Source organism: Zeus faber, assembly GCF_960531495.2.
Source record: "Zeus faber genome assembly, chromosome: 19".
Lineage (NCBI taxonomy): Eukaryota > Metazoa > Chordata > Actinopteri > Zeiformes > Zeidae > Zeus > Zeus faber.
Window position 1 is genome coordinate 25,702,688 of NC_137206.1, and position 17,474 is coordinate 25,720,161.

A 17,474-nucleotide genomic window follows, 5' to 3' on the forward strand; every position below is an offset into this window, starting at 1 on the left:
TCTAGTCCGTCTCGTTCGATCCCATAGAAGAACTACTGTAGCACAAATTGGTGAATAAGTTAATGCTGCTATGATAGAAAGGTGTCAGAACACACTGGAAGAAGGTGGTCTGATCTGATGAATCATGTTTTCTTCTACATCATGTGGATGGTCAGGGTTAGGGTCTGATCCGATGGAGCATCTGTGGGATGTGTTGGAACAACAAACCCGATCCATGGGGGCCCCTACTCACAACTTCCAGGACTTATAGGATCTGCTGCTAACGTCTTGGTGCCAGATACCACAGGACACCTTCAGAGGTCTTGTGGAGTCCATGCCTCCACGGGTCAGAGCTGTTTTGGCGGCGTTTTAGTTATTTTATTTTGTTGTCATGATGGCCATGCAACAGTGCCGACGGAAGGAGCGTGATCTGTTTTTATTTTTGAACACGGAAGGAGATTGATGTAGGCAAATATTATCCAATATTCTTATAAACTGTTTGTTTGTGATTGTTTTGACCCAAACTATTTGATCCTGAAGAAGCTCTTCTCAAAATTTGCGCTGCAAACCGTGAACTTTTTGTTGGGGATTTTAGCAGTAATATTGTGGGAATTGGCAAACAATTGCAAGTATATTTTTTTAAGTTTGTTTTTGAACTATTATGTATTCTCTTCTCTCCCCATGATGATACACTGGAAATATTTTAGTTCTCGTCTTTGTGGGGGTCTCTGCCCACAGGTACGGGTTCAGGCAGGGAGACGTAGTCTTTCTGGCAGTGGGTTGCCGACATGGCGAGAGTTTTTATTATAAACCTGAACAGAAATGCTCGCTGGCCAAAAGGACAAATGATAAACAATAATGAGTTTGGGCGCAGGAGGAATGGCGCTCCAGGCTGGCTCCTCTCTGCAAGACAGACAAACATCAAGAAAGCTTCCTGCCGCGAGAAGGAAGCCATGCTGCCGCCTGCAGCGCCGGCTTAACCACGCCCCTGGGTCCGCCACAGGTCTTTTTTGAATATTATAATGTTAAGAACCATCGGCTCAAAGTTACAAAAAAGAAAATACCGTGCTTTTGCTTTGGTTCCGGATATAAGTCGATAAAATAAACGTTCAGTTCAACATACAGTAAGCACCAAATACTGCTTCTCGGTCTGGTTTTAAGTGCTCCGGTGATTTGGTTTCGAGCACAAGATTTTGCAAAATTAGAAGCTCTCAAATATTGTGGAGATTGAAATTGGCATTGGTTGAAATTGCATTCGTTATTGAAATTGCAAAATTGTGATTTCCCTAATTTGTGAGATTGTACATTTTCTCCTTGACTCTTTTTGTGAATGCATCGCGCGGCAAAAACGGACAGAACGCCGAACCAGCGCCCGTCCTCCCATCTCCGGGACGTCTGGTGCGAAAGCCCTGATCTGCTAACGGCCGCGCCTCCAAGTGCTTCATCCCTCGATTCTTCCCTTTTTTTGAGTGCAAATCCCAAGAAACAAAAACAACCCAGCGGGATGATGTTGACGGTGGACCGAGGAGAGGTTGGAGCAAAGTCGCAGAACTGAAAACCTCAACGAACTCAAGCGCCACTCCAAAGGGTTGAATTTGTGACCCGAGATACGTGGGGGTTTGGCATCTAGTGGCTTTTGGAATCATTATTTCTTTCAAGCTGCACTGACCAGAGTGCAGCTTGAAGGCTTCTGTGTTAGGCTTCTGTTTTTGGATCCCAAGTGGGTTTACAACTTCTCTTTTTTTTTTTTTTCCCAACCATTTATACTCTTCTATAATTCCAGTGTGTTCTTCTCCTAACAATACGGATGCGGCTTAAGTTTGCTGTGAAAGGGACGTTTCAATTGCATCTCTTGCTGGAACTGGATCCTCTGTCGTAGATTGATGCTGCTATGCCCAGCAAGAGAAAATACAAGTATATCGTCTGTTTCACATTGAGACCCAGTGTGCAATGGAGTTTTTTAGTAAGAGCCGTTCCATGGAGGGAGGGATCACGGGTGAGAATAAGAGCAGAGCAGACCGCGGGGTTAAGTGGGAACATGGAGGATGAGTCCGCTGCTGCAAAGAAAGAAATCACTGATTAGTCACCCGGGCTTAAAAAAAATTACCCTTGCCTCTATCTCTCTCATTCTCACTCTCTCACAGTTATGTCTCTCTCTGTCTCTCTGCCTCTCTCTCTCACTCTCTCTCATTTCTTCACAGGTAACAGTGATTACCGTGGCAACCCTAGTTAGAACCTACAAAACGTGGTCCAAGGAAGGACAACCGGTGAACCGGCGACAGGGTCATGGGCGCCCATGGTTCATTGATGCACGTGGGGAGTGAATTCCAGCCCGTCTGGTTCGATCCCACAGAAGAGCTACTGTAGCACAAATTGGTGAAAAAGTTAATGCTGCTGTGATAGAAAGGTGTCATAACACACAGTGCATAGCAGCTTGCTGTGTATGGGAGCGGTCAGAGTGTCCATGCTGACCCCTGTCCACCGCTGAAAGCACCTACAATGAACACGTGAGCATCAGAACTGGACCACGGAGCAATGGAAGAAGGTGGCCTGGTCTGATGAATCACGTTTTCTTATACATCATGTGGATGGTGGCACCACAATGCATTATGGGAAGAAGACAAGCCGGTGGAGGCAGTGTGATGCTCTGGGCAATCTTCTGCTGGGAAACCTTGGGTCCTGGCATTCATGTGGAGGTTACTTTGAAATGTACCACCTTCCTAAACATTGTTGCAGACCAAGGACACCAGTTCATGACAGCGGTATTCCCTAATGGCAGTGGCCTCTTTCAGCTGCACCCTGCCACACTGCAAAAAATGTTCAGGAATGCTTTGAGGAACATGACAAAGAGCTCAAGGTGTTGACTTTGTCTCAGGCCTGGTGCCAAGATGAATTGACTGAGTGGGCAGTTAAAAATGGCAAGGGGGCTTTTTATATTGTTAAACAGCAGGTTATTATCCTGCTATGCCTGTTTCAGCATTTTTCTCATCCAATATAGTGACAATATAGTGGTGCAGGCACATGCAGACGTATTTTGTTTTTTAAAGCAGGGGGGTTGATGGGAGGACCGTTACACACGCAAAGGCAGAGCAGAGCGCTTTTTTTTTCGTGGTTTTATTTTTATTTAATCTAAATATCAGTTGTCAAGGTTGTCTAAAATAGAATAATATAAGCCCAAATAATATACATATTTAAGCAGGCGCCACTGTGTGGTTTTAGTAGGGAAAAAAGAAACTCCTTTCCCGACATTATTTTATATAATCATGGCCGGGGAATAACGGAGCAACTACAGTGTTTTAAATTAGTTATAGAATATTCCAGAATAAATTACTTACATTTTGCGAGCAAGGAAAAGAAGAGCAGGTCCAGACGTCTAGCGGATTTATTTTCTTGGCAATATATGAATAGTCATGATGTACATGTTGGGAACGTGTCCTCATTGGTTGAGTCCAAAAAAGGCTTTTTTGGTGGAGTTGGTATCAGTGCAGAATGCTGTTTGTGCCGCGGGAAAAGAGACTGGCTCACATAACAAGCTTCAAATAAGCTGTTTCATTACTGTCACAATATTAATGGTTATTAGTGGTGGTTTTAATGTTTTGGCTGATCGGTGTATATATTAATACCTTTTTGAGTTAATAGCGTGTTAAATGTGTTAATAGCTGTTTATTACTTTTTTTTCCCACAAATTAAAAAAATTAATTGATGGATAATTTCATTTAATTGTAAATTACTATTGATTGACCAGTATAAGGTGTTTGCAACCACCCACTAAGAAAATACATTTATTCATTCCCACAATTCATTCATTTGCCAGGAAAAGTCATAATAAACAAAGATTTGGGCTTTTTTTTCTCTCCTCCCTTTGAGTATTTCCAAAAAGGAGTCCATTGTACTTCCTCATCCGTATTCTGACCATTTATTTATTAAACTTTTTTTTTCATTATCTTTTCATAAGGAGACAGAGGCTGTCAAGTCTCCTTCTCTCCAAGCACGTCCTGAGTTGAAGCCATTGTGATGGTAATTCCGTCACCTTTAATGGACAATTAGATATGCTTGCTGATAGAGAACGCGCAGCATAACAATCTCCCAGTTCTAATTACCTCGCCAAATGGGCTGGTTGTGCATGTGCCCGCTCGCATCTTTCGAGTTGCGAGACGAGGGGCCATAGATAAATTGAAGGTGAAAGTGGGCGCGGGCGGCGTTAAGGTTATTTAGTCCTTCTTCCCCCGCTAAAAGCGCCGGCGGATGATCGCAGGCGTGAACCCTCGTACCTGCGTCCGTTAATGACGCCTTTCAAAAAGAGCTGTTCCCGTTGCCGTTGGGGTGTCGAGGAAGGATCTTCTGGGGTCGTTGACATGTGTGATGTCAGTGAAGGCGTCGATGTCCAGTTTGATCCACATTAGCACATTGTGCATTCTCTAACGTAAATGTAAATCAAACAGCAGTTGGAAGTTTGAAGGGTTCATTTTGCCACTGGGGACCCGCTGGAACCCGTCAAGGGACCCCCTGAAGGTCCCCGGACCCCATGTTGAGGACTGCTGAGCTAGTCAACAATTCTGTCCATTTTTTTGCCTGACTTTTCTCTCTCTCTCTCTCTTTTTCCTGCTTTCTCAGGTAATGAACTTTTGTACCGCACACGCGATGGCGACGTTGTCAGGTTCAACGTGGACACCAATGAGAGAGAGGTCTTGGTTCACAACAAGAAGTTTGTACGTTTCCTTTGGCTGTTTTTTGTTATTTATGTATTTTCTCTGTTGCCTTTTTTTTGATAAAACAAAAACAGAAAAGACCGCGGCTACCCGGCAATTAAATGAAATTACATATTTTGGAGTCAGCACATTGAGGATCTTTTTTAACATTTCATAATAAAGTTTTCTCCGAATGATCCATCACCATCACTCTGGGGTTCGCATTCACAGTTGGGGTTGGCACTGGAGAAAGGGAAGGTTGTGTGTGTGTGTGTGTGTGTGTGTGTGTGTGTGTGTGTGTGTGTGTGTGTGTGTGCGTGCGTGCGTGCGTGCGTGCATGTGTATCGGGGGGTAGGTGTGGTTGGTTTTGTTGTACATGTTCCACACTATGGCGGTGGCGGACTTGGATGACAACACAAAACATTATGTCCATCATCCGAACCCTGAAGCCCCCCTGCTCATGTCGAGAGCCGAGCCATCCGTCAGAGGCATTCATTTAACGACCACCTTAATGAAAAAATACCACGCATGGTTAAAGGTCTGTCTTTTCCTTTCTTGTTTTTTTTATTATTTATTATTATTATTTTTTTAATATGATCATTCTGCTTCCTCCCGCACAGGAAATGTACAAAGCCAGCAAGTACGAGGTGTCTCCCGACATGAAGCATGTGCTGCTGGCCTACAACGTCGCACCGGTAGGCCTCTCATTTGTCTGCTTGCTTTTCAAATTAGCCGACTGACAGGCGAATATGTCAGCCAGCCACGTTCAGGGCCGGGGGAGAAAGTAATCACTGCGGGGCATAGAGGCTTGTCGCCGACTTGCTGCACTCGGGTGGGACTGCAGCCAGGCCAACGGCGAACACAAACAAACGCCGGGGCGCCAGGATGGGGCGTAATTAACGTAACACAAAAAAACTTAGGTGGCAGTAAATGGAATGCGCCAGGCGTCCCTCTCGTGGTTGCTGTCTGCGGCTGTTCAAGCTAATGTGATTTTGCACTTGTCACATGACCGCCCTTCACTGTTAAAAATAACAATGGTGTACTCTAAAACGGCCGGAGGTCGATTTGTACTGGAAACATCTACTTATTCAATGAACAATATATATATATACTGTATATAGTTTTCAGGTTGCGTCTCTCCCACCACCTCATATCGCCAACGTCCCTCATCGTCACGTTTTTTCACCATTAACAGCACGTGCCACGTGTTGTTGTGACGTGCCCCCCTGCCCTGCCCCCACCCGAATTATGCCCCCTCACAATTTTGGCTCGCACTTGGCGTCATGCCCCCGATTACGGCGTTATTCATTATGTGGAGGAAACGGTTAAATTGAACAATATGTGGGTCCAAACTAAATGGCGAAGGACAAAAGTCAAGAACCCCTGAATGAGGTTGATATTCGCGATAAATAAAAAGCATCTTCTGTCAAACAATGCGTGCAGACACACTCTGGATCCCGTGTTCAGAGTTGCCACGTCAGCGCATTTCCCGCAGAATTGAACCAATTTTTACCAGGTTGATTTTTGTTGTCCGCGGGTTGGGGGACGGCCGGGTTTGTCCTGCAGACCTGGCAAGCCTCTCCCGAGTTCGGGTTTGCTTCTGCCGCATCACTGCTGAACAAGCGCAGGCCCAATGTCCCAGAGAGCCACAACTAGTTCAAGTTCAAGTTCAAGAGATTATTTGTCACATACATACATAACGGTCGTACATATATGCAGTGAAATGTCATGACACCCGGTGATTACGCACAAGCTCTATAAGCTTGAAAAATACACAAATGTGCGAACTAGAGCAGCGTGTCCGAGAGCAACGGCCTCCTCCGGCAGCGAGGCTGCCCAGCCCGCTCCCGCTGCGACTGACGGAGGCAACACCCGTCTACACCAAATGTTTTATTATGTCGGAGTGAAAGAATGCGTTTTCCCCAGGGAAGAGCCTCTCATGCTTACCCAAAAATACAGAAATATTTGCAACCAGAATAAAATCAGAGCAACAATAAAAGGTCATGCATTAAATTTTACTTTTGATAGTTAAATACCTTTAAAATCAACTACTTTAACTTTGACTTTTATTCAAGTAATATTCTTCTGAGTGACTTTCACTTTTACCAGAGTATTTTTTTAATAAGGTATCTCTAGAATTTTTTTTTTTTTCTTTTTTTTTTCCTATTGTGTGTTATCACCGGGTGCGTTGCATTACATTTCACTCATATATGTATGAAAGTATGTATATGTATGTGACAAATAAAAAATCTTGAATCTTGAATCTACTTTTACTCAAATGCGGCTGTCCACCACTTCTTCCACACTCCAATGTGTTACCTGATTGGCTCATAATAAAACAGCCACTTTGAAACAAAACAGAATGTGATTCGCTCCAAAACACCAGGGATCTAAGAAGAAGAACAATCTTTATTTGTCACACAGCACACCACATGCTTGCACACACTTTGGACGGTGGCATGAGGCCTCTGCATTTAACCCATCCTGGCTTGTCCTTCCTCCGGGGCAACAGCCAGGAGCAGCATACGTGGACGCGCCCGGGGACGAGTGTCCATTGCTGGTCAGACGATGATGTGTGCATGTTTTTGGGGGGGGGTCCTTACTGATGTGGAGGAAACCCCATGTGAGCACAGGCAAACTGCACACAGAAAGGCTCCTATTTGGGAGATAACCCACCGGAGCCAGCCAACAGCACCCCAGGCGGGAAACTAACCCAGGACCTTCTTGCTGTGAGGCAGCAGTGCAATGCACTGCGCCACCGTGCCACTAAAAATTGAGGAACGCTTCACGAATTTGCGTGTCATCCTTGCGCAGGGGCCATGCTAATCTTCTCTGTATCGTTCCAATTTTAGTATATGTCCCACCGAAGTGGGACATATACTCTGATCTCTGATCTCTGATTGGCCAAGAGCTCCGCCAGCCGTGTCACCTGAAGTCGTTAAAGCAAAGCCGGTGGGCATGCGCCTTGTTCTAACACTGGTACTGCGCTCTGCCTGTTTTTTTGTGGGTCAGCAGTTTTGAGCGGTTCCAGTAGATTACATTATGTCAACACAAGATCGCTGGATGAGCGTCACCGCCGTGCGCGCCGCGCATCGATATCGCGACAGTTTGTTCATTTTGGGGCTCGCGGTGCGTGAAGTAAAGGATGTTGACGGATGTAATCCCATCTTATTGTCTTAAGATGAATAGAAAGAAAACGTAGAGTGTGTCAACAAGCTTCCAGGCGGAATGGGCGACACAAAAGGAGGGTTTATTTGTTTGTGTGTATGTGTGTGTGTGTGTATGTGTATTTCTATTTGTTTTACTATCCTAGTGCACCAGAAATATGGGTCCTCAGTTACCAAGTGTATTTACTCGGACATCAATTTGATATTAGTACAAGTGTGTGTGTGTGTGTGTGTGTGTGTGTCGGGGAGATATATTTGTGTTTATTTCCTCTGACATGCGACAGTAACCTTTGTGGGCTAAACACACACACACGCGCACACACACACGCATGAATGCATTTCATCATTTAAACCCATGCTGTTACTTGCCCTTCAAAAATACCGCCCCCCACCCCTACACACACGCATTCTCTCTCACACAAACACACACACCATCTCTAAACTCATTTAGCAGCCTGTATAGGACTCAGTAGTGTACGTACATGAGCCTGTGGTTTTGCATAATAACACTGGCAGTGCACAAACACCCGTCCTTTTACATCCGGGTCCCCGGTGGGCAATAACGTGGCATTTACACACGGTGCCTAACTGTGTAATGCACTGCGCTTCCATCCCAGCGACACGCCTCCATCATTATCATTAGCTGTCATTAGCATTCGTTAGCTACCGATTGTGGAGCACGCAGGGATTATAACAGGAAACACGGGAGGGTAAATGACACACCGTCCTGGATTCATCGCAATGTGGGGGAAACCACCAAGGATTAACGAGGGGATCAAGGTTTGCAGAGCGGCTTCGTTGTTCATTATCAATTCCGAGCAATAGAGGTAGTAAAGGTAAGATGAACTTGATTCATCTACGGGCGGGATTTCGCAGAAAAGGGGTGATGTTCAGGGACTGACAGGCGGAGGCAGCCACGCGAGGCGCTGTTTACTCATCGGGAATCAGGATCTTACTTAAGGACCATTCCACATGCTACCAGGGGGAGATGGGGATCCAACTGGCGATCCTCCGATTACCACACCGTCCACTCTACCCTCTGAGCCATGGCTGCCCAAATCATGAATAAAATCAGGGTTATCGAGGTTACCATATCAAGGTTCGTAGTAGTTTCTATGGTTTCAGCGAATACCACCACGACGATAAGCGTTGATCCATAAAATTCAAAATACGCAAAATTACTTCAATCCTGTTTTCTCATTGCCCACTCCCTCAGCTCAGGGTAACGGCCACTCCCGTCAGTTCAACAGGCACGGGGAGGGTCCTGCGATCCACATACTCCTTAAGGCTACTCACTGCTAACTCACTGCTACATTTGGGAAAATTCATATTACAATATGAATCCCCATCCACAGAGGCGGTGCAGTCTTTCAAGGCTTAAATGTGCACGGGCATGCACCAAAATGTGGCGTTGATTTAAATTTATAGCACCGTAGCAACTTCTGGCACTTCCTTCCAACCGTGGAAATGGACTGCAGTGGTTGCTCACCCTGAGAGCAAGCCCAGATCGTCAGAACAGCATCTCGTCCTTTTGTGCTGAAGTCACGTTTCAGCTGACATCAGCGTGCTTGACAGCAGCTTGGCCAAGTACAACCAGAGTGTCCTCTCAAAGTTTGGGGGGCTCAAGGGCATCCTGAAAACCACCAGAGCCAAACTAGCTTGTTACGGATTTTTTTTTTGTTTTTTTGTTTTTTTTTTGCTGTGAGGACAAACTGTTTCTATCAAATTGACTTTGTAAGCCTATTTTTGCTGTGTTATGTCTTAATGGACCATAATACCTCACCTGGAAGAGTGACTTCTACTCACTCCAGATGAAATGAAAACCCTCTGCATGTAGAGGCATAAATATACGGCTATAAAGTTGACACACTGCTGAAGCATCCAAAATGGACAGATAATGACAGCGTTGTGTTGAGAAGGAGACCCCGGGTGTTCCACATATAGAAGGCTTCTCAAAATTCGATGCTCAAACGTGTGTAAATCTGACTTTCGGACACAACCGCATCCACGCACGTTTCATGTGAGGGGCCAGGAATGGTAGTGGGAACAGAAATGGGTAAAAATAAAAGTAAAAGTCGGCCATGTGGATTTGCTAATAAGCGCAGCCCAGAGCTCCAGATAATGAGTAAATCAGGAGGCAGGAGCAAAATCACGTCTTCAAGGACTTCAACGTCCTCCACCTGCAAGTGTCCAGCACCAGTCGAGACCCAGGACTGAAATGCATTCTGCACACGCCCGGATTTCAATTAGATTCATTTTATGAGAGATGTCCCTGATAATTAAACCAAATTGCATTGAGGAGCAGGAGACATAAAGGCACAGTGTTTGCAGCAGGGAATTCAAATTACATCTGCTGAGCCTCGGGAAAACCGTGAAGTGTTCAATGTTTTAACGCCCTCTCTCCTTCTCTCTCTCTCTCCCTCTGTTCAGGTTTACCAGTATTCCTACACCGCCTTCTACATTATTTGCAGTCTGGAGACTCCGTGAGTAGGCGCCCAGGCATCAAACGCCTTGTTGTTATATTAAAAGTGTACCTTATTACCATAATCCCCCGGATCACACTTCACACCCGCGGCCGCACCCTTCCACGGCATCCTTCACATCCTCTGCTCGCATTACTAACCTCTCAACCTTCCACACTCGCTGCGTCCATCCGCATGCCGTCTGTGCTCTGTACGACCTGCCCTAGACTCCCGGGGCCTCAGTATTCAAATCTATGTGCTGCCCCCCTGTGGTGACGAGCAGAATGACGCCCCGGGTTGAAGACCTCTTTCCTTCTCTGCGTCACAGAGACGTAGCGGCCGGTGGCACCTTTAATTCTCCAGCTTGCACCGCAAAGCACATTTCTAAATAAGGACAAGTCGCACTGTAGTAAAGGGTTGATATTTATAGATGCACTTGAATCTTGGATCTTAGTTGTGCTGCCGTGGCCACCGCAGTGCAGCAGCGTTGTGTGTTTGTACATACTGTGTGTAGGTGTGTGTGTGTGCATCCCATTTATATACAGTACATTTTTACAGTATATATTTGTGTGCATGTTCTCCCCCAGTGAAACATGGAACCTGAACCCTCCAGAGGTGCGGAATGCTCAGCTGCAGTACGCTGGCTGGGGACCGCAGGGCCAGCAGCTGGTAAGAACCACATTTCCCAGCTCCGACACCTATACTCACTGGTGCGAAGACCAACAACTTGCTGCGATGCTTTTTCAAGTGTGAGGTGGCCTGGTGACCAAAACTGTTGGGGTGTGTGTGTGTGTGTTAGGGTTATCATGATGTCTGAGCTCAGCTTTTTTACTTTAATGCCCACGTATGTTTTGTCTGAACGGTCTCATTCGTCAAGTTACATCACATACACCGATCAGCCACAACATTTAAAGTGTAGTTAAAGTAAATAACATTGATCCTCTGGTTCCAAAGTCACTCGTCAAGGGGTGGGATATATTAGGCAGCAAGTGAAGAGTCAGTTGTTGAATTTGATGTGTTGGAAGTGGGAAAAGTAGGTGTGGTAAGGATCTGAGCCACTTTGACAAGGACCAAATTGTGATGGCTAGACGACTGGGTCAGAGCATCTCTAAAATTCCTGGTCTTGTGGGGTGTTCCCGGTATACAGTTTGTTAATACCTACCAAAAGTGGTCCAAGGAAGGACAGCCGGTGAACCGGCGACAGGGTCATGGACGCATTCACTAATGCACGTGGGGAGTGAAGTCTAGCCCGTCTGGTCCGATCCCACAGAATAGCTACTGTAGTACAAATTGGTGAAAAAGTTAATGCTGCTGTGATAGAAAGGTGTCATAACACACAGTGCATCGCAGCTTGCTGCGTATGGGAGCGGTCAGAGTGTCGATGCTGACCCCTGTCCACCGCTGAAAGCACCTACAATGGACACATGAGCATCATGACTGGACCATGGAGCAATGGAAGAAGGTGGCCTGGTCTGATGAATCACATTTTCTTCTCCATCACGTGGATGGGCGGGGTTAGGGTCTGATCCGATGGAGCATCTGTGGGATGTGCTGAAACAACAAGCCCGATCCATGGGGGCCCCATCTCGCAACTTCCAGGACTTACAGGATCTGCTGCTAACGTCTTGGTACCAGATACCACAGGACACCTTCAGAGGTCTTGTGGAGTCCATGCCTCCACGGGTCACAGTTGTTTTGGTGGCACTGGGGGGGGCTACACAACATTAGTGGTTATTAGTGGTGGTTTTAATGTTGTGGCTAATTGATGTATATTAACACTTATGAAAAGAATCCAAACAAACTAAATTATAAATAAAACTTTGAAAAAACTTGCTTGAAACCAACCTTTGAAAGCTTAGTTTAGAGTGGGTTTTATGTGTTATGTTTTTTAGCTTTCATCGGCCACGTGTCTCTTCTAAAGGAGATTTTGAATTTCAACAAGTCTAACCTGGTAAAATAAATGACGTCTTAATACAATGTAATTTCATCATTGTATATCTTTGTCGAGATATTTAGGAATGTCCCTCATGTGTTCCCTATAGTAGAGAGGTAGAGGTAGAGGAGAGTCCCTTGTTCTTCTCTTTTGCGATCACTGCAGTTGTCCTCGGGACCAGGAGATCATTTTAAGGTGGGTTTCTCGCCATATCTATCGTTTGATCTTTCAAAAAAGGGTAAACTGCGGCTTTCTAAAAAAATCTATAAGCGTGAGTTATCGTGAGGAAAGCGGTCAGGGGTAAGAGTAGAATGTGCATGCTGACTATAGTAAACAGGCTCAAACTCTAATTTGACACCGGTGTGCACCTTTGAAAGATTTACGACTCGGTGAAAGCGATATTGACGCAGTGACTCCTTCAGATTCAGTACTGAAACTCTATTGAAAAAACTAAATATAACAAAGAAACAACCTTGTCTTTCAAACAAGTTATTTTGAAGCCGCATCAACGCCTCCCGTCTCCGTGCACTGCCAGACCTGTCACCGCGCTAATTACCTTTAGCCTGTGAGTTTTGCACAGCAGAGGGAGCCATGAGGAATTGAAGCCCACCGCACAATGGCATTAATTACCTGTAATCTCATCAGTGGACTAATTACCTCAAGTGGCCGGGTTGATAACGCCCGCGCCTTCGCACCATTAGTCATGGAGCCGCAGCGCTTGAGGGCCATCACCCCGTGTTAGAGCGTCAGTCGGTGCTCGCACCAGTGTCAAATTCTCACTCTCACACACACACACACACACACACACACACACACACACACACACACACACACATGCATCAACACGTGCACCCGCACATATATAATGTACTCATACAGAAAGTTTAAGACACTTCCAGACCCACACCACCTCTTGGTAAACTGGCACTTTTCCCTAACCAAAAAATACCATCTATTAGGCTTAGATTCTCTTGCACACTTGTAAACACACACACACACACACACACACACACACACACACACACACAGACACACACACACACATACACACACACACCCCCCCACACCCACACACACACACACACACACCACGAGTGTTTGCGTGTCGGCGTCTGTTTGAGAGTGAGACAGAAAGAGACAGAAAAATAGTCTGTAGCCTATAAAAGCACAATGAGAGGGAGAGAGAGAGAGAGACAGAAAGAAAGAAAGAGAGAGAGAGAGATTCTGCCAACTTTAGCTTTCCTCCAGCTCCATTTGGAGAACAGGGGCAGCTCCTCCCTCTGCCCTAGCCTAGATCAGCTTCTATACCGGGACTCCAGTCTGAACCGAGCTGACAAGACCCCGCACTGCTCCCTCGTCCTAGTGAGAAACCGTGTGGCTCCTGATTCTGGAACTTTTCCCCAGTTTCGTTTAGATTTTGAAATGATACATGCGATTTTACGGATCGCAGGATTCCCTCAGAAGTCTCTTAGACGGCTTCGGGAGTGTTCTGAAAGTCTGGCGGTGCACCCCTGCCATGACTGCACAGGCGTACACAGCACAGTTGTCTATCAGAGTGAGGTCATATAGAGGGACCGTTTTCGTTCCCGCAAAGAACCCCTCGGACCAGGGTTCCTTCAAGGAACCATTACTCTGGACTCCTTGGCTTATACACCTTGCACGGTGCTCCTGTTTGATTGCCCTCGTAAAAGCTGATTTTTACAGTAATGTTGCTCTCTAATTGCAAGCGATACACAGCATGGACCAAACCTCTGGCCTACCGGAGGGGTTTGGCTTTCAAATGTACACCATCCCCCACTTTGCAATAAGTCAAATGTACATTAAGAACCTTTTAAAATCCCAAAAGTGACCGTGCAAAGAGCGTCAAGAACTTTAGGAACCACGGAAAACACAGTATGCCATGGATGAGCTGTGATTACAACAGTTCTTTTTTTCTTATGGAGTAGCCCCCTGCTTGTGTGTGTGTGTGTGTGTGTGTGTTTGTGCGTGTGTGTGTGTGTGTGTGTGTGTGTCTGTGTGTGTGTGTCTGTGTGTGTGTGTGTGTGTGTGTGTGTGTGTGTGTGTGTGTGTGTGTGTGTGTGTGTGTGTGTGTGAAAGGCCATCAGCAGTGGTAGAATCAGTGATATGTGGCTCAGCAAGGCCAGCGGCACGTTACAGGGTGATTGATGGGACGACCTTGAACGCTATTGGATTTCTTGTTCTGAAATCAGCCCTCACTTCGGTCTCCAGCAGGAAGCGCGTCAAATGGCTGCGGTTTTTAACCCGAACCGATGGATGGCTGATAGATTCCATAGTTCAAGTGATACCGACTTTAGGTCACATTTATTTAAGTGTGACATGATCACTGTAAGGAAAAAACGAAATCCATAAATAAACCCCACCTCCATGTTCAGGGGTACTGATTATTCTAGAATCATCCCTAATGAAACACTTGACCTTCATGAAGTCCCATCGGGATTCTTCAAATGGGGCAAATGGGGATTTAGAGACATTGATGATAATGATAATAATAATATTAATAATGATATCAAAATCAGCAGCTGTTGCTGTGGTACTTGTGGTCATATTTGGTTCAGTTTTTTTGCACTTTGGAATATTTGCATAAATAAAAGAGATTAACCCTTAAATCATCACTCCAGTATTTTCTGAAAATGTCAGTCTACACTTGTTGTTATTGTGTGTGTGTGTGTGTGTGTGTGTGTGTGTGTGTGTGTGTGTGTGTGTGTGTGTGTGTATGTGTGTGTGTGTGTGTGTGTGTGTGTGTGTGTGTGTGTGATTGGTCTATCTAACTGAGAAACATAACCTCCTAACTAGATATTTTAAAATTGTTATATTCATGATTTAGTTCTTAATGTATTTTAAAGTATTTATTTTTTTCAGCATTTTTTTTGGATTCTCTTGGAAATATCAACAAATTTGGCCATCTATTAGTGTGCAGGTCATCATTCCCCATCCTCTGGACTGGAAATACTTATAAAAAAGTTATGCTTTATACTTTAGTTAGTTATACTTTTTTTATACTAAAGGATAACTCTCAGTATAACATCATACTTATGTGGATCAAAGGCTCTCGCAAGGAATATTATGTAAATAAATGTCTGATAAATGCCGGATGATGCCGTTTAGGTCCCCTGAAGTCGTTTGTACTTTTTTGGCATCATTTTTTATTAAAAGTATCTTTATGCTCCTTGTGCGCACCTTGGATCAACATAAGTGTCTTTCCCCTGTGTCCAAAGTGCATCACATCACCAATTCCATTTTCTTCCACACCCACGAGTCGCTAAGTTGCTGATTTCTAAAATCAAACTTTATTTTGTATTTTGAATTGGATGCTTTTTTCAAAAATATCAAAAAATGCTGCCTTTTTAGCAATGTGTGCAACTGTGTGTGTGTGTGTGTGTGTGTGTGTGTGTGTGTGTGTGTGTGTGTGTGTGTGTGTGTGTGTGTGTGTGTGTGTGTGTGTCTGTGTGTGTGTGTGTGTGTGTGTGTCTGAGCAGTTTTTTTTTAATGTGTCTTGTGTTCTTATTTTCCTCTTGTTCTCCCACTCTCTTTCCTCCGTGTAGATCTTCATCTTTGAGAACAACATCTACTACCGCTCCACGGTGGAAAGTCGCTCCATCCGTCTGGTCTCCACCGGAAAGGAGGGCGTCATCTTCAACGGCCTCGGCGACTGGCTCTACGAAGGTAATAGGGTACACGTAACGCGCCTGGGATGAAGTTTAAAACTTGGTCAGGAGGTGGTTGAGGCTCAATGGCTCAACATCAACGCTTTCACCCGGCGTGCTACACTGAGCTCACTCTGAGATAAGTGTTTACATGTATATGTGAACTGGGAATGAATTGTCTTGTCATGTTGGTTGTTTCTAGCCACCAAATATGGAGGGAAAACATCCAAATTTTGTGAGAAAATGATTCACTTTTTTGAAATTATTTTAAACATTCTCAAATAATAAACGGTATATACTGCAATATCTACAATACATTATGAATTATGTAGTAATGTGTGAATATTTTATTTATGCCCAAAACCACGGTCCGTCGACGTCAGGTACATTTCTCCAATTATCACTTGCTCTGTCAATTGATTTCGTTGGCCACTCCTCCACTGACCGGCATGGCTTCCGGCGGACCAAACGGACCCAATGATGAATATCAGTCGTCTACGGGGAGTAACAAATGAGGACTCCAGCTGTCTTTATGTAGAATGCCCTCGTATTTAGAGGAATCACCTTGCAGTGGAGTTGGAAGTCCGTCTTTCCACCGGGATGGTGTACGGATGGTGCACATGGATGGTGTACCGAGCGACACCAAACTTACTATTGTTCGACTTACATCACCAGGCCACGTGCACGCAATCTGAAGCATGTCTCACAGGAGCGCACGTGTATTACAGGGTAATGACATGCGTTAATGAACGACATTAGTATTTTGGGCGTCGGCCTTGATTTCCAGCAGGTAAATTAAAAATGGAAACTCTGTCTGGCTTCGGGTTTGTGTGGCACAGCAAATGAATCTTCTACATGAGTTGTTTTGCATTAATTCGGCGGCGCCGTGTGTCGTACACACTGATTCAGATGTCAGGCGGCTCCCCGGAGCGTCGCCGTCGACGATCAGAGCTCACCTGAGTGCCTCCGCTCACCTCCCAGGGACGAGGATGGGCACGGCGTTGGAATTTGACTAATGAATTTCATACCTTTTTTTTGCTGCAGAGATTTGACTGGGTGACGGTGAGCGATGGGGGAACAAAAGACCTGGGGGGAAGGACACAAAAACAGAAAGATAGGAATAGATGAAAATTAAACTGAATGGCGAGAACATCTAGAACATCCATGTATTTTGTTTCCTGCTGAGGATTGTGAACGGCTGGAGGCGATCCCTCCGTACTGCGGGTGGGAGGCAGGGAGCTCTCTCAGCCCATCACTTGTAGTCCCTACACTAACAAATCTTTCACACTTGCAGGCCGGTGAGGGTCTTCCGTTAGACCAGGGGTTCCCGATCTGTTTTCCTGACCGAACCCCTAAAAAGGCCCTAATATACTTCTGCTTCTAACTACGTAAACACATGCAGGTTTTTTTTTAGCTCTCTTTTATAAGTATCGAAACGAAATCTGCCTTGCGTCTGCTTGAAGTAAAGATGGTCACTACATTGCTTAAAAGGCTGTATTGGGACATTTATCGCTATTAGATCGTAGTTAGGTAGACGCAGGGCCAGCCTGACACATAAGTGAACTAAGCGCCTGCTTAGG

General features: G+C 45.3%; 1 protein-coding gene across 1 annotated transcript in view; it reads left to right on the top strand.

Annotated features, from left to right (window-relative positions):
* The window catches only part of dpp6a (dipeptidyl-peptidase 6a), a gene marked incomplete at both ends in the record, with an annotated part of 261,559 nt that overhangs the window by 208,558 nt on the left and 35,527 nt on the right, over positions 1–17,474 (top strand). Inside the window, 5 exons of the mRNA XM_080020294.1 lie at positions 4,594–4,688; positions 5,288–5,362; positions 10,265–10,317; positions 10,884–10,965; positions 15,793–15,913. Of these exons, the coding sequence (XP_079876420.1) occupies positions 4,594–4,688; positions 5,288–5,362; positions 10,265–10,317; positions 10,884–10,965; positions 15,793–15,913 (426 nt within the window). The remainder of the gene's footprint in view (positions 1–4,593; positions 4,689–5,287; positions 5,363–10,264; positions 10,318–10,883; positions 10,966–15,792; positions 15,914–17,474) is intronic.